Source organism: Eleutherodactylus coqui, chromosome 8, assembly GCF_035609145.1.
Source record: "Eleutherodactylus coqui strain aEleCoq1 chromosome 8, aEleCoq1.hap1, whole genome shotgun sequence".
Classification (NCBI taxonomy): domain Eukaryota; kingdom Metazoa; phylum Chordata; class Amphibia; order Anura; family Eleutherodactylidae; genus Eleutherodactylus; species Eleutherodactylus coqui.
The window spans coordinates 81,836,926-81,863,802 of NC_089844.1; the positions used below are offsets into that span (position 1 = coordinate 81,836,926).

Consider the following 26,877-nt stretch of genomic DNA (forward strand, 5'->3'; position numbering starts at 1 on the left):
CCTGGAGCTCCAGCACAGATGTGAATGGAGCCTTACTCAGTTGAACAGTCCTAGATATGTCAAGCCTTCCATAGTTTGTTTGGTGGAACTAAAATGCTGACTGTAACCTTACTGGAACCTTTACACCATAAAGTTCAGCAACAAAGTTAAAGTAGTTTATGCACTCGTTACCACTGTGCTCCTCTGTATGGTGGTTAGTATTGTAATGTAGTAAGTATTTCTTTCAATGATTTGGAATTCGACCCAGATAAAGTAAGTGTTATAGTGTTTCCGGATTTTTCAGAATCCTCTACAAAAGTTTTCATTTCCTCATCTGCCAGCAAAGATTTTGTGCTGTGTTTTATCCCTTTATACCAAAGGCATGAAAAATTAATAGACCGCAATGCACTTTGTGTGCCGCGTAATTAGCAACCACACTTTGGCTGAGGTTGTCAGTTTCATTGTTTATTCTCCCTTTCGCGTACTTTGAAGAAATGAATTATTGAGCAGATTGTCATTTAGTGCGGTACCTCTGGAAATATCCAAATGACAGGTCCACGCACTTACTGGGAATTTAGCAGCTACCTACAGCAGGAGTTTCCTTTTTTTCTGATGATTTACAATGATTAGCATTGCAGGAAAAATCTTTCACAAAATACCCAAAATATTTGTATTGCACTTTGTTGTATGATCATGAAATATCTTAAGTAAACTGTGCTACTATTTCTGAAATTTTCCAAGTCTATGGACTGATCCATGTGTTCGAGTCACATTTTAAAATGCTTGTCTTAATATTTTAACAGCTTCATGACTATACATTTACGTCACTGCTGCCTGGGCTCTGTGCAGCAACGACGGAAATTTATTTTTCTCAGTGAGTGATCACACCCCCTTGAGTGGGTGAAACACCCGTTATTAACAGACTGCGGTTCGGGTATCATCATCAGGACCTGATAGATTCAGGTCCGGATGATGTCATCAGAGTGACAGCCTCTCCTAGCGCTGGCTGGAAAAGTTTCAGAACTGTAAAAGCCTCTCCCCCTCCCGCTCGCATCTCAGTATGAATTTAGAGGAGAGAGAAGCTGAAAGTGCAGTGAAACATTATCTGCAAATTAACCCTTTCTATTACATTTATCTATATTATTTAGTATAGGTGATTGTATAAAGTGGGGTTCATTTTTAATAATGTATTTAGAAATAAATTACATTTGTAAGGGTATGTTCAAACAGCGGATTTTGGTGCAAATCCGCACTTAAATCCATAGAATATTTTGCGCTGTGGATTTTGGTGCAGATTCACACTGAAATCCGCTTCAAGATCCTCATTATTTGGTTCAGAATTTAACGTGGATCTGCAGTTGTTTTCACCCTTTCAAAAAAAGCTAATTTCACGTGGATGAGTGCGACATCGGGCCATAAAACTCGATATCGCACTCGCCAACGTGTGATGTCTCCGTGGATGCGAAGCATTTTTGTGTTAAAAATGCCTCACATCACTTCAAGGGGGATCGTGGAGTGTTTCCCAGTGTTTTCAATGGGAAACCTTGCATGTAATTTGCATGCACCTCGCACGCTGTGCAATGCTTTGCAGGCTCCATTGAAAGCAATGGGGGATGCAAGGGAACTGCCAAAGATTGGGCATGCCGTAATTTTTTCCCGCATGGCATTTAAAAGAATGAGGTTCATATTTGAGCGAAACTTGTGCGTTTCGCAATGCACACACCATTTCTCGGCTGTGTGAAAACGACCCAAAAAAGAGTTGTCTGTTGCAAATCCACTTTAAAATCTGCATCAAAATCAACACTTATGGTGTAATGTGGGATTTGGTGTGGATTTTCCGCTGTATATGAACATACCATTACATTAATTTATTTTATCAGTTAGTCATTAGGTCAATTAATCAATACCTTTTATATAAATCAAAAATTCTAACTTAAATATAAAAATAAAAATATATTTTAAAATATTAAAAATGAATACCGGTATTACTTTAGTAATAGAGATGAGCGAGCACCAAAATGCTCGGGTGCTCGTTACTCGGGACGAAATTTTCGCGATGTTCGAGGGTTCGTTTCGAGTAACGAACCCCATTGAAGTCAATGGGCGACCCGAGCATTTTTGCATATCGCCGATGCTCGCTAAGGTTTTCATTTGTGAAAATCGGGGCAATTCAAGAAAGTGATGGGAACGACACAGCAACGGATAGGGCAGGCGAGGGGCTACATGTTGGGCTGCATCTCAAGTTCCCAGGTCCCACTATTAAGCCACAATAGCGGCAAGAGTGCCCCCCCCCCCCCGCACTGTCAGCATAAAGATCGTTCTCCTCTGCCATAGCTGTAACAGCTGTAGCAGAGAAGAATGATGTTAGCCCATTGAATTCAATGGAGCCGGCAATACAGCAGGTTCCACTGAAAGCAATGGGCTGCCGGCGTGCGCGGGATGAATTGTCGGGAAGGGCTTAAATATATAAGCCCTTCCCTGCAATTCATTCAGAAATGTGTAAAAATAAAAATATATACCGTATATACCGGCGTATAAGGCGACGGGGCGTATAAGACGACCCCCCAACTGTCACCTTATACGCCGGGAATACAGCGGAGCAAAGAATAAAAATCATTACTCACTTCCCCCGACGTTCTGCGGCGTTCTGCGGCGCTGCTGCAGGCTGTCGCTCCCTCCTGGTCCCTGGCAGAGCATTGCTTTCTGGACGCAGGGCTTGAAATCCCCGCCTCCAGAAAACACACGTGCCTTCAGCCAATCACAGCCATTCAATGACATCTCGCCAGCCACTCACTGCAGGGGGGTGGTATAGGGCTTGAACGTCGCAGGGGGAAGTTGTAATGCCTTCCCTGTCTTTCTATTGGCCAGAAAAGCACGCAAATTTCTCAGGGAAGAAAATGAAAGTGACTCGAACATCGCGTGGTGCTTGTCTCGAGTAACGAGCATCTCGAACACCCTAATACTCGAACGAGTATCAAGCTCGGACGAGTATGCTCGCTCATCTCTATTTAGTAAGTAATTGCACAGAAGCATATGCTTCCAAAATAAAGTAAAGAAATCTCTGTTTGATTAAATGTACACTATGTAAATATGTATATGAACGTACATATTTGTCATATGGCAGCTGAAAATGGGAAAAAATGACAATTTTTAAAATTTTCTTCAGTTTTAGTGTTTTTTAAAATACATGCAAATTGTATCGTCTACTTTAAGAATCTGAATAAAGTACAATATGTGATGAAAAGACTGGGTCAGGATTACTTCGATGGGTAAAACCCTGACACAGTTATTCTTTGTTAAAGTGACACATACCAGATTTCCAAAATTTGGCTTGGTCATTAAATCACAAACGGGCTTGATCTGTAAGGGGTTAATACACTTGTCCTCCTGCACTGAGACGACTTCAATATAGAAAGCAGTTGACATAGTGAGACAATCCCTTTTGGGACCTTTCACACGGGACGGAATTTGTCCGCATTGACATTTCTGCGTCACAATGTTATCCCTATGGGGCTTGAATCCCTCACCTGTTAAAGTCTGAGCGTCTCTACTTCAAAACAGCAAGATTAAATTCCGCAGTGGAAAAGCTTTCTGCTGCGGAATTAAGGACATCTCCCAGACACAGGAGATGTAATTCCACAATTAAAGTCTGTGTAAAAAAACACAAGAGGTTCTGCAGGACACAGTTAGGGTGCCTTTCCACTAGCGTTTTTTTTAACGCTGCAATATCGCTGCGTTTTTTTTAACGCGATTGTCAATGAGATTTTGTAATGTTAAAAACACATTGCACAAAAATTGCAAGTTGGTGCTTTGCAATTTTCGTGCGTTGCGTTTTTACCATTAGAAAGTCCCATTGACAATCGCATTTAAAAAAACGCAGCGATATTGCAGCGTTAAAAAAATACTAGTGGAAAGGCACCCTTAGAAACATAACAAAATCTGCATTAATTGACAAAATACGCATCTGTGCTGCATCCTTCAGGCAATTCCATTCCATTTGAAAGGTCCTGTCAGGACTCAAACCGGGGACCTCCTAGCTCCGCACTGCTCCCGATTAAGCCCTCTGTATAAACCTGGCCCTGTTCCTTTATGCGTTACGTGATTATTGTGCCCCAAGCCTTGATCAAGCTGTACTTTTGCCTGCTCCACTGTTATTCAACTGAGACCTCCCGTTGCTGACCCCTGGCTTCCCTTCTGACTACAATACCTGCCACCTCCGTGCGTACTATAAACTGAGACCTCCCATTGCTGACTCCTGGCTCTTCCCTGACTACACTCAAGACCTGCGGCTATTACACCTGAGGCTCCACCCTAGTGCCTGAAACCGCTACAGGTCCCTTAAAAAGGTTGTCAGATAAAGACAACCCATTTTTAAAGTATAAACGTATGGTGATCAGCTGATCGCCACTAGGCCAGGGGCTAACTGTAAGTTAGCAATAAGAGTGGGGCTGAGGTAATACAGTAACGCATGACTCCAGGCTCAGATTACACACTGAGTTTGTAGTCCATGGATACACATGGGTCTGCATAGGTGCTGTGTACACAAACCCATATGAAATTATTTTAATCAATACCATTTGCAAAGGTTGCATTTTTTAAGAATTTTTCTGGTTAAATACATCTCTAAGTAATTTAAATGTATTTTGCTGGTCTTCTTACATTGCCAGGGCTTCTTGTTCTATCCAGGGCTCCATTTTGCTGTTTTCATTGCCTGTCACATGACTGCTGAGCTCCATTATTCTATTTATGTCCAATGAAAGGGACGGCTATAATACAGCAAAGTTTTTTCTTTTCTTCTCCTTCCCCCTCAACACAGGCCAAACACCTCTTTTGCAAAGGCTGCAGATGGAACATCTTCCTCTACTCCAAATCTCCCTGTAGTGGCGCACATTAAAGGGCTTGTCCAGTTACAAATTCACTTTTTAACATTAGAGCCAAGTGACTTAAAACAATCATATAAGTCGTACTTACCTGTCCCCATCCTTGGCCATCCAGTGCTGCTAACCCGCTATAAACCCGCTTTCTGTTTATAGTGGGTCAGGTGACCACTACTTGCCAATCAGAGGCTCTAGCATTTGAACTGTTGGCATCGTAGCACCCAGGATGTAAGCGCTGATGCCAGGAGAAAAGGTGGTGATGCTGTGGCTTCTGATTGGCAGGCAGTGGTCACCTGACTTCCGCTGTCAGCAAAGACCGGGACAATTGTGGGGGCACTGCTGGATCACCGGGGCTGAGGACAGGTAAGCAGTGTGTGTTTTATTGTTTTTTGAATGTAATTTGGCTCTAATTTAAAAAATTTAGTTTATAACCAGATAACCTCTTTAAATTCACAGCTGAGGCGAAGCGTCAACATAGCACTTCACGGTCCAGTCTCGGTGTATCTAGACTTCAGAACACATGCGCTACATGGGGAACAGAGCAGAGGATGACAAGCCAAAGGAGAGAGACTGTGTTGTCTCGATCACATGATGCTTTGTCACGCTGACCACTGGGGGCATATTTAGCAATGTGGCATAGGGCACTGGTGGTTATTGCCAATAACGATCAATCATCTTGTGACAGGGCTGTGGTCATGTGATTGGTGGCATAACAGTGGAACAGTGCATATCGCAGAGGTGAGCTCTAAGTAGTGTAAAAATACATTAATTCTATAGAAAAATGTTCTTACTTGAAACTTAAAGGGGTTTTCTGGGACTTTTGGAATTTTTTTCTATTGAGGATCTGTCCTTAGGATAGGTCATGAGTAGATGATCAGTGGGGGTCTGCCACTTAGAATGCCTGCCAGGCTTATTCTTGGCACTGGAAGCAGATCACACTATCAACGGTGCACTAATCTCAGTTGATATTGTAGGCACAGATCCCATTTAATTCAATGGGGGCTGTGCCTGCAGTACCAAACTGGGGCTGCTACTATGCCTGCTTTCTGCGCTGACCACAATGACAGCTGGCCCGGCAACAGCTAATCGACAAGGATCCTGAGTGGCTGACCCCTGATGATCATCTATTAATGACCTATCCTGAGGGTAGGTTATCAATAGAAAAAAACCCCCAAAGTCCTGGGCAACTCCTATAAGATATATTATTATAAAAGAAAATGAGTACAAATGTGAGCATCACCTTTAAGTGCGGTATCAAGAATCCGTATTGAGATATAAAAGAGTTCACGTTTCAGAAATGAGTAATGCTACACGAAGGCTCTCACTGGCTGTATGCACAATGGATAAATTGCACACTTTTGCATTCGCCCTAACTATTCTCTATCGATCTTTGTCGAAGTGTTACTTACTTTATGCAATTTCATGTTGTATTTTCCGTTTTTAGAACTAAGAAGAGACCACAGAGGTAACATTATGTTCTAGTACAACGAGGCACAGAAAATGCCATTATTGCTTTTCTGGTTTTTATTGCTTCTTCATTCAACTTTGCTATGCAAGATGCAGTCATGATGTTACAGATGTGTTCAAATCCAGCTTTTGCTCATTATATGTGTGTCAATCCATTGTTAAGAAAAACCAGTACTTCGGCACCCACTAATCCAGTCCCACGGTGAAAGATTATTATTTAGAGAAAAGTAAAGTATTTTAACGAGAGAAAATAACAAATGAAAGAAATATGTTTCCTGCCTAGCAACAGAATTCAGCCATGGTTGGTGGTTAAAAGGAGGGATTCCGGTTAACTGCCAACAAGAACCATCTTACATATTGATTGATCATTACTGAACCATCATTGAGGGGTTAATATAATTAACACATTTTTAGGGCTCTTTCACATGAGCGTTGCATTCTCACACTGGCCACATCTCGGCCAAAGTATGCCTGAAAGGGAAAAAGCCACAATCAAGTCGCAGCCAAAATTAGCGTTTTCTCATCCATTCACACAGCTGTGTGTGACTTATTAGTGAAAAATATGCCGCAGCCTGGTAATCCCTCGGTTGGCATACATCCTTGGAATGACTTCTAATGCCTTAATACGAGAGGCTTTTCGCAGCACTGGATGCTGCTAAACTGCCTCCTCCTGCCTTTTTTGCAGCTCTTATAGGAGTCTATGGGAGCTGCCAGCATATATTTGTCCGAAAGAAGACCAGCATATAAATTTGGTCAACGATTTCTGTCCCATATGTCCTATTTTTTCTGGCACTACGTTTTTACACGGCTAAAAAACGATCATCTGAACGAATACATTGGAAACCAATGCTTCAGATGGTCCGATTTTCAGCCAAAGTATTTAGAACAGCTACATAGCCACATTGGACTGTTTTGGCCAGAGTTGTCTCAACTCCAATCCTCAAGGCCTCAAACATTGCCACAGGTGATCTTACTATATCATATCCTGAAAACATGACCCGTTTGGGTGCCCTGAAAACTGGAGTTGTGAAGAACGGCTCTAAAGAGAAACATTCTCAAGACTATACTGTCTCAACACACTTTGTTAACATAATATTACATGAAAACATTTAGTCAAAAGAATCAGGGAGGTTTTTTCATCTGCAGCAGGAATTCCACTTTCTTGCTCCGTTCAGGGAGCAGGAAAGGGGAATCCCCATGGCCGAACGGTTCCATATCTGGACGGAACTTAACAGCACCGGATGGACCTCATTGACTATAATGGGGTCCGTCCATTTTCCCCACATCTGCACTGCTTTTGGACAGGAGAAAAAGCGATGCATTCAGTGCTCTTTTTATCTAGTATTTTTGGCCGGATTTGTGATGGAACCTCCAGTTGGATGTTCCTACCTACCCAGATATGAAACTGCCATAAGGTCATGTAGAAAATGTCCAAAGCAAATCTCAGACCAATATATACAAGAATATGTCGGTTTCACAATATATTGGCATATAACAAATAGAAAAACCATACTGGCAAATAGTATTTATTATTTTCCTTATCGTCATGTATGATTTTTGCATACTGCCAGACTGTTTCAGAAGGGTCGGTGATTCAGGGATATATTGTGATTGCCAGATTTGGGGTCAGGAAGGAATTTTTTCCTCTGAAATGAAGAAAAATAGTTTCTACCTTATGAGGTTTTTTTTGTCTTCCTCTGGATCAACATTGCAGGATAATGGGCTGAAGTGGATGGACATATGTCTGTTGTTTTTTCAGCCTTATAAACAAAGTTACTATGTTACTAATACATTTTTTAGATGATATTATATACCTACTAATTCGAGAAAGTACTAATCATATATGCCATCTTCTTCTTCTTAGGTCTTCACGGGTATTTTTACAGCAGAAATGGTGTTTAAGCTGATTGCAATGGATCCATATTATTATTTCCAAGTTGGATGGAACATATTCGATAGTATTATTGTTAGCCTCAGTTTGATGGAACTCGGCCTTTCGAATGTGGAAGGATTGTCGGTTCTTAGGTCATTCAGATTGGTACGTATGCCAAATGAATATAAAACATGTTTTAGAATCATTGGCAATCCTATTAAATAATGGCTACTGTTGATATGATTGATATAAATGTTTATAGGGCAGTAGAATAACCATTTAAGGGCTCAGTCACACGGGCGCCGATCGGCTATGTTTCTGGATGATAAGACGGCCTCACTGCAGGTGCCCATGTGACTGAGTCCTAAAGAGGAGCTGTGCTATGTTGTCTGGGAAAATGCAGAGGGCAGCATGGAAGCTAGAAGGATAGTCACAGACTATAGTGGGGTCCGTTTGCACTGTATGTTTGTGCCAAAGGATGGATTTGGCATTCCATCTTCCTGTTGCCATGATGGAACAGGAAACTGAAAAGCTTAAGTGTATGTTCATACAGCAGATTCCACTACAGAATTCTCTCTAAAAGCTGAGACAAGTCATGGTGTGTTTCCGCGAGTTTTACTTCTTGCCGCTTCGGAATTCCGCTTGCCGAATTTGGATATTGACAGGGCTAAATTCGCAGCATGATCCAAACCAAAAAACACGTTTTTTAGAGATGGAATTAATGTGGAAAATTGTGCTGTAAATTCCGTCCTTTCGGAGCATACCCTAACAGCTGTGTAAATAGCACCTCGAGGGCTTAAACACACAACCATGTGCCTTGAAAATCGCAAAAATGTGACGAAGCAAAGCCAATTCAATGGCTTCATTCTCAAGGGCGTGATTCTTGCACGATATTCCTACATGGGAGAAAAGATAGGACTTATATGTTTTATATATGCGAGAAAAGATAGGTCCTGCCCTATCATTCGTCTTTTTTCTCCGCTCACGGCCGGCAATTCGCAGGGCGGCGGCTCCTGCTCCTGGGCGGTGGCTCCCGTGGCTGAGATCCGCCGCAGGATTCCACAATGCCCATGGACAGGGGGCCTTCTTCATATGTACTGCGGAAGCCATCCGTGTGGACACCACACAAAAGAACATGCTGCGATTTTCCCTTCGTTCACTTCTTCCTGCCCCCTCACAGAAATTAATTGCAATTTCCGCGAGTGTGCAGGAAGAAGTGAGTTTCCATAGCATGCTATGAATGGTATTTGCTGCGGAACCTGACCGCGGTGCGAAGGTCAACTGCAGATTCCACAAATCTTTTTGTGTGCAGCTGGCCTTACATACATACAGTCAACACACACATATAGATATATGCACAAATTCACATGCTTATTTATTATAAACACACAGGTGCGCAAACACTTTTCATGCGGGACAGCTGATGCCCAGAAGGTCCTCTCCTGCTCACCACAAGGCTCTGTGCAGCCTGCAGGCACTCTCCACTACCTACTGCTGAGCTGCACGATGTAACTACAGCAAGGGGAAAGCTTGAGCATGACAGTGACATTAGCAGCTTTGGAAGAGGTTGAGGGGACCTCTGCCTCACTCTCCTCATTAACTCCCTGCTTGAGGTTCTCATTGGTGGTGGTGAGCAGTGTAGTAGTAGCTGACTATCCTCAGCTCTGTGTTGCTGGAGCATGTAAGTTGCCTTTGTTTTATTATGTGTTTCTGCAGGACATAGCTGAGCAGGAACGTTCCTCCTGTACTGCAGTCTACAACTGAGTGGGGCTATCATCCTAACTGAGTAGTGAAAACCTTTGTAGCTGCATGGCCACACTGCTTCACAAAAGCAATGTCTTTTTCTCTCGGACCAATAGTCTGAGATTGAAAGATTGCAGTATGACCTACTTTGGGGTGATTATTGTTAAATAACCGCCCATTATTTGCTGTGGCAGTTAAAAAAAGTAATTGCACTAGTATGCTGTGTGATTTGCGGCCAAGTGCAATGTATGTATACCATTTTAACTATTGGTACCACATGCAATCTTTTTTCTCATGTACATTGATGCGAAGCATGCATTTTTAACACCAAAATGCATAGCAGATGCCAGAAAAATGTAGAAAACAAGTAGGATGTATGTCAAATTTTCACTGACCTACTTCACACTTGTCCAAGTAAATGCAGCTTAACAGGAGCATTGCCCATGAGATAATAGCTCCTTCTTTATGCCCCCATAATATGATAGTGCTCCCTTTGTGGCCCCATAATATAATACTGCCCCTTTTGTGTCTTTTTCTATCACCATATAAGGTAAAAGTGCCTCCTTTCCCCTTCACCATACTAGTAAAGACTTTATGTAGTTTTACTTTGCTTTATCTCTCCCCTGCTTCCCCGATAGTGTGTCCAGCAGCCTCTTGTGTACAGAAATGACTCATCCTCCTACTGACTCTGTCTCCTCCCTTTCAGCTCTTGCTACATCAGAGGGAGGAGATAGAGATGGTAGGAGAATGAGCCATCTTTGTACACAAGAGTGTGCCAGAAACAGAGAAGGGGGGAAAGTGAGGAGCATGTTGAAAGTAAAACTGCAGAACACTGTGTTAGTGTTACATTCGTGTGGGCTAGTGAGCACTGGCCCCACACGGACGTTACCAAGGATAGGGAACACCAGATGAAACAACCAATGATTAACACCTCTCCCTATCTTCTACAAAGGAAGATGACCAAGGACCTACCTGAGCGGGAACATCGCGCCAATAGGGGGCTGCCCAGCGGTCTTTGGATCTGGGCTTTTGCTGCCCCTAGGAACCCACAAACCCAGGCTAGGACACAGACACATGCCACCACAGACAGAGAGAACTGGACAGGATACGAAAACACACAGAGCCAAAATCACACCATAGGGCAGCCAGTACACAAACTCTAGTAGCAAATGTTAGTACTATAAATCTCAGGTATTTGTTGACATTTTGGGAAAATATGGAAGCTAGTGGGCCTCATCATGGCTCCCCGCAATACCGCTAGTCCCTACACCAACCAGGAGTCCAGCGACATAACCAAACAAAATCACAAGACACAAACCTTTCTTTTAGCCACCTTACATAGAACCTGCTCACACCACACAGAGAGAGAGAATGAGAACAGAGAAGCTGACCACACCCACACCTGGGAAGACAGTTTTTATGTGTACTGACCGAGAGTGATTGGCTGCCTGGAGACACACACCCAGCCAGCACAACCCCCACACCTGAGCAAGAAAGCTCCAGAGAAGCTGTAGAACCACATGTGTCAGGAGACAGACGTGGCAATTAGTGTGGCAAGAGGGAGCAGACTTAGGGGAAATCCACCTGTGCAATGAGTGACAGTGCAATCCAGCATCACCCTTTGAGAGCGAGCAGTGGGGACCACCCACGTGGCACATTGACAGCAGTGGGAGATGAACCTAAGAAGAGGCTGTCTAAGCAAAGGGGAGGCGAGTATGGACAAAAATCAGGAATAGAGTCAGCAGGGCCATGGCAGAGCCATGCAGCCAGCCCTGCTTACTTCATCCCAAGTCAGGTCCTCTTTAAGTATTATTAAAAAAATGGGAAAACTGTGACACACTGAAAAAAACTGTGACACACTAATAAATTTACCTAGACTAATCCTTAAAGGGATTCTGTCACAAGGTTTCTGAAGTTTGACACAGAGCTGCGCTCCTAGTCACAGAGGTGGGATGTGCCGGCCTCTCCTAGCCCGCAGCATGTTGAGTGACATCGCTCTCCCTATACACAAAAGGGGAGAGTGTCAGTCTGCATGATATGGGTGGGAGAAGCTGACACAGCCCTCCTCCATGACTTAGAGCTATACACCAAGTACAACTTCATGAAACTATTGACAGAATCCCTTTAAAAATCGAGTGACTACCAATAGAAGGAACTAGTGAGGGTGACCACCAAGAGACCCATGACAACTCTTCACCAGTCATTATAGGAGAGTACATAAACAAAGACATATAGCATCGAAAGTGAAAAAATGTTAGACTGCCAGGACAAACAAGACCTTTGGGGCTGATGAACCACTAAATAAGGAAGTTGCAAGGATATTGTAGGTAAAAAGGTGGGGATCAGCCACAGCTTTATTTTAAGCATGGAGAATATTGTGCGGAAAATATATTTCCACTGTCAATACTGTCCTTAAACACATCACCTCTCATAATATTGCTGTCGCAATCATGGTAGCCTGTTTTGGCAGACTTGTCCGGTGACCTTCTAACTCTAGCACGACCAGAACAAGGTCCTTTCATAGTGTCAGCTGTAGCATATAAAAACAGAAGTTATGCAGATAAGGAGAGGGAAAGATTGCGCTGCTAATATTTGTAAAGCCGATTTAACCCGTGATTCATTGTAACTACATCCTAAGACAAGTAAAGTTTATGGGGTGAATATTTTTATGGCATTGTATACAATGTAGTTGAAATAGAGCAAATAATACCAAGATTAATACTTATGTCTTTTTCCTCTTCAGCTTCGTGTCTTCAAATTGGCAAAATCGTGGCCGACCCTCAACATGCTGATTAAGATCATCGGTAACTCTGTGGGAGCTTTAGGAAACCTGACTTTGGTGTTGGCCATCATAGTGTTCATCTTTGCCGTGGTCGGCATGCAGCTGTTTGGTAAAAGCTACAAGGAATGTGTTTGTAAGATTTCTCCTGATACTTGTACTCTTCCTCGCTGGCATATGAATGACTTCTTCCACTCCTTCCTGATTGTCTTCCGAGTCCTATGTGGAGAATGGATTGAAACCATGTGGGACTGTATGGAAGTGGCGGGACAGTCTATGTGCCTAACAGTGTTCATGATGGTGATGGTCATCGGAAATTTAGTGGTAAGTAATTTATTTAGAAAAATATTGCTGCAGTTGTAAAGTTTCCTCAACATGGCATGTTGTGCTTCAGACATTGAGTTTGAAGGGGCGTATGCAGTGTGCTAGAGCTAATCTACACCAATGGACACCATAAAGTCTGGCTATTTGAAGTCAACGTAGTATCATTGACTGTATTTTATAAATATTCTTAAATGGAACATGCATGGTTGGGAAATAGCTGATCCACATTGTTAGGGAGTTTCGGTTCTGGCATCAGCGGAATTGCTCCCAAAATCCATAAGAAGCCAAAGAAGGTGGGGTTGGGGGTGTTTCCAGTGTATGCAAATAATGGTTAATTCTATGCCCTTCTCTACGGTACATGGGTTTGGAAGGGGAGACTATGCCTTGATGTCCAAAGTACAGTACTGTGCAAACGTTTTAGGCAGGTGTGGAATAAGGAGGTTATTCCAAACATCTTGGAGAACTGAGCACAGATCTTCTGTAGTAGTAGCTTGCTCAAGAGATCCGGGCTCTGTGGAGCCATATCATCACTTCCAGGACTCCTTTTATTTTACACTGAAGATAGCTCTTAATGACATTGGTTTTATGTTTGGGGTTGTTGTCCTGCTGCAGAATAAATTTGGAGCCAATCAGACACCTTTTTATTTTTGAAAAAAATCTTCCTTTGCAGCATTTTTTTCACACCTGACTAAAACTTTTGCATAGCATTATATATGAATGGAGGAACGCTAATCCTTTGCTGCCATGGTATGAAGTGTGTGGTTTTAAGTAGGCTGTATACTTTGATGTCCATGTTCTGGGAGGGGTCCAAGTTATCAGGTGTGCCTGGGATCCACTGGAGGTTCCCCAAATCGTCTAGTGGGCCAATCTGACCTTAAATCTAAAAGGACTATTGTTCCTCTACTAACACTTTAAGGGGTTGCCTGGTTGTCGGGCTACTTTTTAACTTCAAATGTGTTTAAATAACAAAATTAATGGTGATTAGCTATCCTCCTCTTCGGCGATCCTGCAGTGCATCTCTGCGATCCTCCTGTTCTTTGTTTAGAAATAGCTACAGCCTGACTGCTGCATCCAATCAGAGACAAGAGAGGTCACGTGACCTTCTGCTGACATCACCTCTCAGATGCTAGGAGCCATGATGTCAGGGAAACAGACCCTGACTGCCGCAGTTTCTAATTGGCTGCAGCGGTCAAGTGGTAGCCATTCCTAAGACTGGAAGGACCGTGGGTTGCAGCGCTGGATTGCTAGGGAAAAGAATGGGTAAGTATGTCTGTTTTATTAAACACATTTGCTGCTGTAGTAAAAAAAAAAATATTCCGACAGTCGGACAGGCCATTTAAATAATACGTTATTTAGTTTATATTCATAACAATATTGCAAACTCCTGATATGTTGTCTTATCTTTTAATTGCTTCCGTAGGTGTTAAACCTGTTCTTAGCCTTGCTGCTAAGCTCATTTAGTTCTGACAATCTTGCTGCTACAGACGATGATGAGGAAATGAATAATATACAAATTGCTGTGGCCAGAATGCACAACGGTATAGCCTACGTGAAGAAGAGCACGCGGGAGTTTATGGAGAATGCGTTTGTCAAGAAGAAGAAGGAATTAGAGGAAAATAAACCTCTAGAAGACATGCAAAACCAAAAAGACAGCTGCATATCCAATCACACCACCGTGGAAATCAGCAAGGATTTTGACTATCTGAAGGACGGGAATGGGACTACTGCCACAAGTGGAATCGGTAGCAGCGTTGAGAAATACATCATTGATGAAAGTGATTACATGTCCTTTATACATAACCCAAGCCTCACTGTCACTGTACCTATCGCTGTCGGAGAATCTGATTTTGAAAACCTGAATACAGAAGAATTTAGCAGTGAATCAGATCTTGATGAGAGCAAAGAGGTAAGATTTGCTGTTTCATTTTCTTTTTGATGGTCAGTTTACTACATTTGAATCCTTTAATGGTTTGTTTTATGTTGATTTTGGTGTGTGTTAATCTCTAAAAGCCGATTCTTGGGTATTGCCAGGTGTGCCCCAAGCTTTTCTGCTGCCTAAGATGAAATGTGAAATGGTGCCACCCCTACCACGCAAAAAAGCACTCATTTAACAAGCATTGAAAGTGCCAACACACAAGATTCCAAACACACATTTGAACCATTGAGACTCTTATCTAAAGTGACAGAGTAATAGTGCCTCCAGTAGTGGTCCCAATTGTAAGTGCCCCCTTAGTAACCCCAATAGTAATAGCAACCCCCTGAATGGCCTCAGTAGTTATAGTGATGGTTTTAGTAGCTCCAGCATTAATAGTGACCCCCATAGTGGCTGCAGTAGTAGCCCTCCTATTAGTGGCCCTAAAAGTGATAGTGACCCTCTTAATAACACTAGTAGTTATAGTGACCCTTTTAGTGGACCCACTGATTTTATTGACTCCAATAGGGACTCCAGTAGTACTACTGACTCCCATAGTTGTCCTACTAATAATAGTGAACCTGTTAATGGACCCAGTAGTAAAAGTGACCCCCATAGTGGCCCAGTAGTAATAGTGTCCCTCTTAGTGTTTCCAGTATTAACAGTGACCTTGTTAGTGGCCTCTGTAGTAATAGTGACTGCCATAGTTGCCCCAGTAATAATAGCGACACCGATAGTGGCCGCAGTAGTAATAGTGACCATTATATTAGTCCCAGCAGTAATAGTGCCCCATTATTGGCCTCTGACAGTAACCCAACAAGCAAGTCACTCACTCAGCCTGCAACTCCGTTCCGCCAGCGACTGCTGCTGAGAACCCAACTTATCCTTGTTGCTTGCACTGCGTACAGGTCAGTATCTATGCGCAAGGTTAGGAGTTACATACTCAAGCACAGACGCTGTCAGACCAAAGCTGCTGGATGGGTGAGGGAATGCTTGTGGGGTTGCTGCCCAACTGATTCGCAGCTGGCAATTATTTACCTGCCATTAATGATTAAAGATAATTACCATCTGGGTGGTAACCCTTGTGCTGCCCCTCTGAAGTCCTGCAGACTGCCGCCTGAGGCAGCAGTATCAAGTTGCCTCATGGTAGGGGCTCCCCTGGGGTTTGCTGTTAAAAGTAAAGTGCAAACGTTCTTCGAGATATTGGATTCTTCCAGCTTTTAATTTCCAGGTTTCTCTAGATCAGACTCAAATTTATTCCAAAACTTACGGAGAAAACCACAGAGAAAAGGGAATGGGAAAGTAAAAGAGCAGTTCACGCAGAGGTTATGCATTTTCATAAGACTGGGGTGACTCTGATTTAGGCCACTTTCAGACGAGTGTATTTTACCTCTGTATTTGGCCTGTGGATCATAATATGGATCTAATGTAAATCTATGCATCTATTCACGTGGTAGTATTTTAAAGAACACAGCATGACCTATTTTTGTCTGCTTTGGCCTCTGTATTGCTAATATTTTCTATTAGCCAAATTACTGATCTGCATTTGCCCTGTAGAAAATAAAACCAATACAAAGACAACTCCAGATGAAATACTGATGACGGTTGTAATGCCATCTGTAACACGTTTGAAACTAGCCAACATTATAGCACCATGGTTGCTTCAAAAGCTGCAGGAATTAAAGGGGAATTACATCTTGGCAATACATTTTTCAATATATTCACAGTTCAAATTCCATACAGTTTTTAAGATCTCTGCTTCCTGTCACTAAGTAGGAGCAATAATTTTTCGGTACAAGTAGATACAAATCTTGATTGTGTAATGGACACAAGGGTGCAGATCATTAAAGAACAGTTATCACAGCTGTGTCTTTTAACAACTGTGCACCTATGCCATTATTATATGATCAGGACTGATTGGGATCTGCTGGCAGTAAGCAGTGAAGGTTCTACGGAATGACAACTAGCAGAGATACTGAAAGCTGCGGGGAGTTGACAAAAGGTGTATCGAAAAATTGTACAACTTTTCATTTACACAAAAAGAGAAAGATGTAATTGCTGAATATGGAATGCCCCTTTAAACTGTTTCTTAGACTCAAATAAAAGAAGAGCAGGAGGTTGGAGCACAACTGCATGATACAGGGAGACAACACGGCACATACTGATAATATGAGGAAAGTTCTCACACAACTGTTATGGCACAGCGGCCGCAGCTCGGGATTGGGTCCAGGGTGACGTCTCGACATCAGCCCCAGTCTGTGTGATCCTTGCGCATGCGCCCTGTCATTTGGCACTGGACTGCGATATGTGCACTGCTCTCTGCTGGTGTGGGGGTTGATTGGTTGGTGGCAAAGTGGTTTCCCCAGCTGGCCAATCAATCAGAAGATGCTAGAGATCTGTTTATGTCTCTGTTCCTGCTATCTACCTGATGAGGCAGCAGTTTATTTCTACTCATTCTGAAGTATTGTTACATCCTGTGCCCTGCTGTATTGGTTCCTTTATTGTGTGTTCCATCTTACAATTGTCACATTCCATTTTCACCCCTAGAGGCAGGCAGGGTTGTCCCTGGTTCCTGACGTTGAGTTGCCCTCATCAGGGCGGTTACCCTGCTTATAGATAGAGGCCTTCAGGGCCTTTCCCTGCTATTTTGTGTTTCCTTATTGTTTTTTGTGCTACCAGCATGTATATGGGTGTATATCTGTCCCTCAAAGACATAAATAGTATATTCTGGTTGGACGTAACAACAACTATGGTTGGATCTGTGCGTGGTGATTGATGTTCATAACAAAGGTAATGTTATTTAAAATTTGTTTTCCATTATATCATTGTTCCAGAGTAGTTCTTTGTACTAGTCACAGTTGCAGCTAAAATGCGTATTCTTGACCAAGCAATTAACCCTATATTCTGGGTCCCCATTGATCAATCACATGGTTACTGTGAGTGAGTCAAAATCCTGTAATGTTCATATGTGTTCTTTTATATCACATTTACTAAGTGTAATCTCCTTTGCCATCTCCGCGAGCATGTCCCATTGATTTCCTGCATAAATAGGTTATAAATACACATGGATCATGCGTATTCACTGCATATTTACACATTCCCATTGACTTCAATGGGCCTTATTGGTCTGTAATATGCAGGCTTGAGCACTCCTTATTATGCACGTTGAATACTGTGCAAAAATATGCCCGTGTGAATGAGCCCTTAGGGTGCCTTTGCGCTGAGCATTTACCTTTCAGATTGTTACTCAGAGAAGTCACTGAAACGTATGGATGACAGTCGCTGAACGCTTAGTTCTTTGCTGAAATATTGTTGCAGGGGGATCGCCATACAAATTCGCTCAGAGGTCTTTCAAATACGATCAAACATGTGCTTCAGCACCCTCACACACTTAATATCTGCAAACAAATGCTTAATAGGTTGTTGTACTAACTGCATAAAAATGCAGTGTATGCCCATCTGCCACGTCAAGGTGATGACAGGTATCCAGCTTTCCCACTCATGTGAAGGCTTTTTAGCCTAAAGAGAAGTGTCTATAGAGCTAGGTACCCATCTATTATTGTTCGCCTTGACGTGTATGTACCCATACATTCCTAAAAATTATGCTTCAAATATGCCCATAACTCCCATACCTGGAACGCTCATAGTCCTCTCAGTGAAATATTTAGTAATAGAATTTTAGTTTTTTGTTTTCTTTCTTCAAACTACTTTTATATACTTCTAAAGGGCAATTCAGTAATTGAGAGCAGTGGGGTAGCTATAGGGGTCGCAGGGGTCATAACTGTGACTGGGCCATTACGTCAAGGGGGCCCAGAGGCCCCCTCATCACAGTGACTGCTATCGGCTGCCTGCCGTCCCCCCAAGCCTCTGTACCGATGGTTATGTAGTCACGTTTCTTATAACGCCGCTCTACCTGTCAGGCTATGTAGCTGTGTACAAAACAGCTTGACTCCTCCTCCCATCTCCCGTGCTTAGAGCACGTAGTTAGGGGAGATGATAGGAGTCGGGCTGTACTGTACACTGTTGCATAGCCTGATAGGCAGTGCAGCATTATAAAAAAATGTGACTGCAGGAGGACTATTATTACAGAGGGGGGGGGGCGCACACATGGGGACAGCAGGCAGCACCACAGGGCAACATGATATGACACCAGCGGGCCTGTTACCTAAACATTTATCTGCCTGTGCGTTAGGTGAGTTCTACAATCAAACTCCTGTGCCCAGCTTATGGATGGACCTTGGGCCTTCTGCTCCTCTCCCCATCTCATCTGACCCAGGCTGCTATCAGTTCAAGGCCTTAGGGAATGTTCACACAGCGGATTCCATTGCAGAATTTTCCACACGGAATCCGCCTGTAATACCGCAGCAGAAATACATGGCTATTATGCCACAGATCCACACACAAAATCCACATGATGATTTTCGCCACATTTCTGTGTGGATCCACATGAAGAAGTAACATGTAACATGTGGATCTGTAGGAAAATGCATCCATAATTCTTCATGATGATTTTGCCCATGGACAGAGTAAAACCAGCTGCGGGTTCCGTGGCAAAAACTGCGACAGAATAGCCATGGACTTCTGCCACGGTTTTACATGCAGGTTCCATGTGGAAAGTTATGCAGTGGAATCCACCCTATGAACATACCCTTTGGCTGTGTTCACATTTGGGTTTTTTTGTGCGTTTTTTAAAAAATTCATGTAAAAATGCATGCATTTTTTTTTTTTAAATACGGATCTCTTTTTTTTTCCTTAAACTATGTGTATTTTTAAAAACCACATGCATTTTTAATGCATTTTTTTAAATTGCAGTTCAAAAATGCACCAAAAATGTCAAGCGTGAACGCAGCCTTTACACATTACAGCATCCAGGCGTAAAAATGTCGGATTAATTTGGTAGGTTGCATTGAAATCCTTTTTGTTGGATTAGATCTTTTTCACATCAGCATTGGAAGTCCCATTTTGTACCTCCGCCGCTGATTTCCACTAAGAAAAGGATGAAGTAGCGCAGCATGCTGCACCAGTTTGTTCTGTAAAATGCCAGCTAGTAACCGAACAGACCCCATTATAGTCAGTGGGGTCTGTTTGGCACCGTTCAGTTCCGTCATAAGACATGTCCGTTTGATCACAGCTTATCAGTTTCCTGCTCCCCAAATGGAGCAAGAAAACAAAACCCCTTAGCGCTGATTGGAATGAACCCTTAATTTGATGCATTTACTATATTCAATTTTGAAATCATACCTGAGATGTGAAGTTCGTAATTTGGGGGATGAACTTGATATACTCATAAGGCTGTGCTCAGCTTTTTGCCAGGTTGCTCCATCCAGGGCTTCTCCCATAAATCAAAGAAAAAAATAATGCAGCGTATTGTAGAAATATGTAAGAGAGATGAACATGGGGAGTCTCAATGGGTAAAGATACGTGGATGGAAAAATAATAATAAAATCCTCGTAGGGGTTTTCTATAGACCACGAAACATAACAAAAGCTGCTGAAAATCTAGTATTGAAGCAAGTAGATGAAACAGCAAATCACAATGAGGTAATTATTATGGGGGACTTTAACTATCCAGATATAAGCTGGGAAGCCGAAACCTGTGGATCTCATAAAGGTAACAGGTTTCTGTCAATTACTAAAGACAATTACCTTACCCAACTTCTATAGTACCCAACTAGAGGGCCGGCCATTTCGATCGAATGAGGTAATTCAGACCAACAGATCTGAAAGAATAACAGAGGTGCAAGTTGGGGGGCATCTGGGAAATAGTGACAATAATAAAATAAATTTCCACTTGTTTTTTCAATAAGACGTTTAAAGGAAACTATAAAAATACTAAACTTTAGGAAGGCAAAGTTTGATTGGCCCAAAGATGCTCTTAACCTTATTGACTGGAACAATGTCCTCAAAAATAAGAGTACAGACAGTAAATGGGAAATGTTTAAAAGCATCAAGAAATACTCATTACGAGTAGTTCATATATTACAGGAATGAAAGGGTTAGGAATAGGTGGAAACCAATGTGGCTTAAAGGGGTTGTCTCGCGCCGAAACGGGTTTTTTTTTTTTCCATAGGCCCCCCGTTCGGCGCAGGACAACCCCAAAGGATGTGTTAAAAAAAAAATTTTATTACTTACCCGAATCCCCGCTCTGCGACGTCTTCCTTCTTCTTCCTTCACCAAGATGGCCGCCGGGATTTTCACCCACGATGCACCGCGGGTCTTCTCCCATGGTGCACTGTGGGCTCTGTGCGGTCCATTGCCGATTCCAGCCTCCTGATTGGCTGGAATCGGCACACGTGACGGGGCGGAGCTACGAGGACCAGCTCTCCGGCACGAGCGGCCCCATTCACCAGGAAGAAGACCGTCTACAAAAGCAAGAAGACATCAGAATTAGACGGATCCATGGCGACGGGGACGCTAGCAACGGAGCAGGTAAGTGAATAACTTCTGTATGGCTCATATTTAATGCACGATGTACATTACAAAGTGCATTAATATGGCCATACAGAAGTGTATAACCCCACTGGCTGCCGCGAGACAACCCCTTTAATAAAAAGATGAAACGGGCAATAAACAACCAAAAGAAATTACTTAAGCAAGAAGGCAGCGAAGAAGCACTAAAAACCTATCAGGAAAAAGCACATTTATGTAAAAAGCAGATAAAAGCAGCAAAGATGGCAATGGAGAGAATCATTGCCAAAGAGAGTAAAACTAACTCTAAACTGGTCTTCAACTATATAAATAGTAAAACGATTAATGCTGAAAGTGTTGGCCCTTTAATAAATAATGTAAGAAAAATTGTGATGAGGAGAAAGCAAATCTCTAAAATAGTTTTTCCTCCAGTGTATTCATAGAGAAAAAGGAAATGTCAGATGAGATGCAGAGTGATAACACAAACACTCTATTATATGTCACCAATTTAACCCAGGAAGAAGCGCAGAGCCGCCTTAAAAAGATTAAAATAGACAAATCACCGGGTCCCGATGGCATACACCCCCGGGTTCTAAGGGAAATAAATAATGTGATGGACAGACAATTGTTTCTTATATTTACCGATATACTGACGGGGTCTGTTCTATTGAATTAAACCTACTATGTCCTATTAATGCTGAAATAATATAAAATAGGTTTCTTAAAGCCCTAGTATATGGAGTAAAACGTTAAGATCTTCTAACCGGAGACAAGTAGGGAATTACATTTCTCTTAGGAATTGCTTTTAGTGAAATCAATATAGAAAAAGTCATAGCTTTATATAATACTTATCTAAGACTTTATCACCCACCATAATTATGTAAGTTTTTTTATTGTCCACCCACACCTGAATACCTTTCCCACATCTTTTCCGCTATGACATAACTGGAGGTCACTGATATCTTATGAGAATTGTTGTTTACTTGACTCCCCCCCCGCCCCCCCCCCCAAAAAAAAAAATCTTACCGCACATCCCGAAATGAGACATCTCTGAAACAATAATCATAATTATTTACTATATGCTGGACTATGGCGTTCCTAAATTCTGATCCTTAAGGAACAAAAGTCATGTTTTGAGGCTTTTCTAACCTTTCTTTCTATGAGAAATCCTTAAAACATGGCCCGTAGCAAAATACAAAATTAAAGCTGTGCTGTGATTGGTTGATATGGGCAACTAAGACAGTTTTTCTTTTAGACAGTTTCATAAATCTCCCCCTATATCTTTTTGACATGGGCAGCACAGCACCTACATGTTTGGTGTCTGGTAATAGAAGTACTTCAGGGGAACATCTGTCCTTATGTGAAATGGCTTGTCATTTTCAGTATTTGCACTTGTCAGAAGGATCGGTACAAATTCTTCTATGTTGTGCATACCAAAGAAACGAGAAGCTGTCAATAACATCTGCCAAGTCTGTTGATATACAGTAGTTAGGATGCATTGTCTACATTCGTCATACATATGCAGAGCATTGGCTCGTGACTTATTGTACCCATTTCGGGTATTATAGCTTCCACATCTGGGTCATGTAAAAATTATTGCCAACACCTTGCTATATTTGCAGTTTAACAATATCAGAAAAAATGTGGTATTTAATATGAAAATAGAGGTCACTAGTGTTATCGATAGTATCGTTCATACTTCTTCAGCCAACCAAAAAGTGTCAGCACCCATCAAATGACACCAGCTCACCAAATACTGCCGTATAACATAATGTTCTCTCAACGTGAAAATTCAGGTTGTTCATGGTAGAAATGCGCAAGAGTGTCACCAAGGCCTTCGAGAAGCATGTGGCGAGCTCGGCAAGATGTGGGTAGCAGCGTTAAAGGAGGGACGTGATAGTATCAAACATGAGACTAGAGTTGGCAGGCCTGTGACAGCCATGGACGAATCTTACATTGCTTAAGTCTGCCTGCTGCTGGAAGAAGACCGATGATGGACGTGCAAAGATTTGGCTGCCGAGATAAGCATCTCATCTTTACATACGATTCTGACAGTACACCTGACATATGCAAAACGTCGCTAGCAGATGGGTTTCACACAACCTTTCTGAGGTTCAAGCTTGGCACTGAATAAAAGCGTCTACATCCCATCTGCCTCAGTATGAAAGAGAAGGAGAATCTTTTCTCAGACGCTTTATCACAATTGACAAAACATGGGCATGGTGCTACAAGCTTGAGTTGAAACAATATTCTTCTGAGTGGGGGCACCAACATTCCTTCTAGCCAAAGAAATTCAAGCAGGCATTGAGCAATGTTAAGGTAATGCTTATTGTTGCTTATGACTACGAGGGTGTGATGCTGTCACACGCTGTTCCTCTTCATGTTACTGTGAACATCCAGTATTACCTTTCTTTCTTGAAACACTGTCTTCTTTTGGCATTGCATCACAAGAGACCAACTCGCTGAATTCGCTGATCATCCAGCACAACAATTCTCGCAGTCATGTGGCCACAACTGTGAGCCAACTGTTTCGAAGATGGAGTTGGGAGGTGTTGGATCATCTCTCTTACTCTCCAGACATGAGTTTGTATGCCTTTGACCTGTTCTGGAAAGTGAAGGAGCCTCTGCACAGATGCAGTTTCAAAATGAGGGAAGAAATTGAGGCAGATATAGGGTGCTCTCCGAGGACCATTGACAACAGCAGGGATGCTGACGGTGTCATACGCCTTACAAAGATCTGGAAGTGGAAGAATATTTTGAGGGTATGTGATATGTTTCCTGTCATCCAAATATATTCTGTGCAAATGCTAACATATTTGCCAATAATTTTTACATGATCCTTGTATATCAGTCCTTGTTGGGATCTAATGGTTAACTTACTGTTAATGTATATAGACACAAAAAGGAGACTTTCTAGAAGAAAATGTTAAAAGTGGTAGTGTTTGAGGGAAATTTTTCTAGTGGAAGACACAGGGGAGAAGCTAAAATTATGGTGAGAAATAAATAAAAAGGATGAGTAATTTTTTTTTTTTTTTTTTTTAAAAAGGTCTTTACAATACATATAAAAAAACATTTTAAATATCTTATGAAAAATATATTATTCCTTAAAGTTAGAGGTTCAAAGTCTTAAAGGTGCATTACATTTCAAGACAACATCTAGTCTGATGTCTTTTAGTTTGACATCAATTTCCCCATATATACAGATAAGTTTCAAATCAGGTAGGTAGGAGGTATGGTTATATTTGGTGATTTAGATCTATACCAGGTTACCAAAACTGCTCTTGAGAGAAATCAGAAAGAACATGCGTTCTTAAAAAGGTTTTCTTAGTAAAAACAGTGATGGCGTATCACTAGAATACAGCATCAATGTCTAATCGTGGAGGGTTCAATCACTGAGGCCCTCATGAATCACCAGAATGAAGCTGACACATATGATGATGTACCTCTCTGAAAGTACACTTTTTGCAAATGTATATGCCAAATCATGGGCATAGAGGGCTCAGGCCAGATTATGACTTGCTTTCCCTGGTAGTCTACTTCTAACTGTCACGAGAGCGGATATGGAGCCACTGTTCCTCAGAACAAATTTGTCTTGGGGCTAAATCTAAGGGCAGTACCCTGGTTTTCAGCCTTGAACCTCACCAGTCGTTATCTGTTCTTGAAGGAGTTTGGTTAGGAAGCAGCTGATACAATTGAGTCAGAACTTCCACACTGTGGTAACGGAGAGTGTAGACAAATATGTGGTCAAAGAAAAAAGCAAAAAAAGTCAGGGCAAGCAGAATTCTTGCAGAGGATTTTCTATAACACGGAAAGCATATTCCAATAAAAGCAAGGTCAGGAGCAGAAAGGTTAGGAAAGCTGAGTCAAACAGGCAGGGGTCAAAACTAAGAGATCAGACAAAACCTCTTTAACATCTTCACATGCTAAGAGACTAATTTCTTAACCACTCTCCAGTGGAAGAGGTTGCTTTAAATAACCTAAAGCCTATCAGGATTGGCCAGGTACTGAAACCCTGCAGGCTGCACTTCCTGGTCCAGCTACTCCACTATCTCCATTCAATTGTTGGTCCAGTGGTTACATGCCTGTCTAAGCACATGAGTAAAACAGCCAATCACTGGTCTCAATTTTATTGAGACAAGTGTTGGCTGTAGTGGTCATATGGTTAAACGAGCATGTGACCAGTGCACCGATAAGTGAATGGAGAGTGTGGGACTAGAGGTGAGCATTAGTTATTGAATTACTTTTGGAGCCCAGCAATGCTCTTCAACTGTACATGCATCCTTAGGCAGTGGATACAGTTGAAAGTGGTGCCACTGCTAGGGGGCCCAGTGCTGCCGGGGGACCTGGTGCAGATGTACCGTTTACCCTATTTAACTATAGCTGTTCTCCTGCTATCAATAGCACATGTCAGCTGTAATATACAGCCAACAGCTGCTTCATAGAGGACAGGTATTTGAGCTGACCTATGTAAAATCTGCATGCTTAGGTTTGTCAGGTGCATAGTCCTATAATATCGGTTAAAATTACATGATAGGATACAATGATGGGAAGCATTAGGGTAAGTCTAGATACTCCTCCACGGATCTTGCTGCAAGTCTATGTCTGCTGCATAGCAAAATCTGCCCGGGTTACAGAAATAGCAAAGTTTAACTTTCTGCAACAAATTATCTTTTCTTAAAGGCAACGTGTCATCACCTATGAGGAACATAAATTAAGTTAGACAGGTCCAGAGGAGTCCAGGGATGTTCTTTGCATACTTAACAGGCTCCCCTTTCCCACGCTGTCACCCATGGAAATCAGTATGTAGACAGTGCAGCGGACTCATCTCTGCATGCTGTGCATGTGTACAGCCATAGAGAACAATGTATGTGCATGCACACAGCCTGCAAAGATGAGTCCGCACTGTCTACATACCAACTTCCATGGGTGACAACATGGGAACTCCACATCCCTAGACTCCTCAGGACCTGTCCTGTGAGCACCATAACTTAGTTTGTAGTTGTTGACAGGTTTCCATTAAGCCACGGAAAAGGTATTGTTATCTTAACACACAAAAAAACTAATTGTAAAGCTATTGAAATGACAAATAAGCAGTGTCAGCGAAAGCCACTGTTTAAAGGCATTGTATCAGAATTTCTGAGTGGGACTCTTACTACTGATACATCCGCTGATCTCAAGAACGGGACTCCCATGTCCTGCAATGCTGTTACTTCTCCCCCCACAGTGACGTCACTCTGAGTGGAGCACTGGTTGCACATGCTTGGTCTGCACTTCATTCATTTTAATGAGGCTGATGGAAATGGGGCTGTTCGAGAATTTCATAGTCCCATTGAATGTGAACGGAGTGCTGGTGTGCTTGCGCTACCAGAGCTTCATTATTCTCCTCCTCATCGAGTAGCCACAATGATAATTGCCCCACCCCCCAGCCCATATACTTACCTCCTCCTTGTAGTCAGGACAGCTCCTTATGGGTGCACAATGCTTCCTCTCTTGTCCTCTCCTGCGGAACTAAGGAG

The 26,877-nt window shown here is 42.3% G+C and overlaps 1 protein-coding gene across 1 annotated transcript in view; it reads left to right on the forward strand.

Moving 5' to 3' along the window:
* The window catches only part of LOC136576556 (sodium channel protein type 2 subunit alpha-like), a 200,256-nt gene that overhangs the window by 118,717 nt on the left and 54,662 nt on the right, over window positions 1-26,877 (forward strand). The window contains exons 15-17 of the mRNA XM_066575925.1: window positions 8,188-8,361; window positions 12,683-13,042; window positions 14,463-14,948. Of these exons, the coding sequence (XP_066432022.1) occupies window positions 8,188-8,361; window positions 12,683-13,042; window positions 14,463-14,948 (1,020 nt within the window). The remainder of the gene's footprint in view (window positions 1-8,187; window positions 8,362-12,682; window positions 13,043-14,462; window positions 14,949-26,877) is intronic.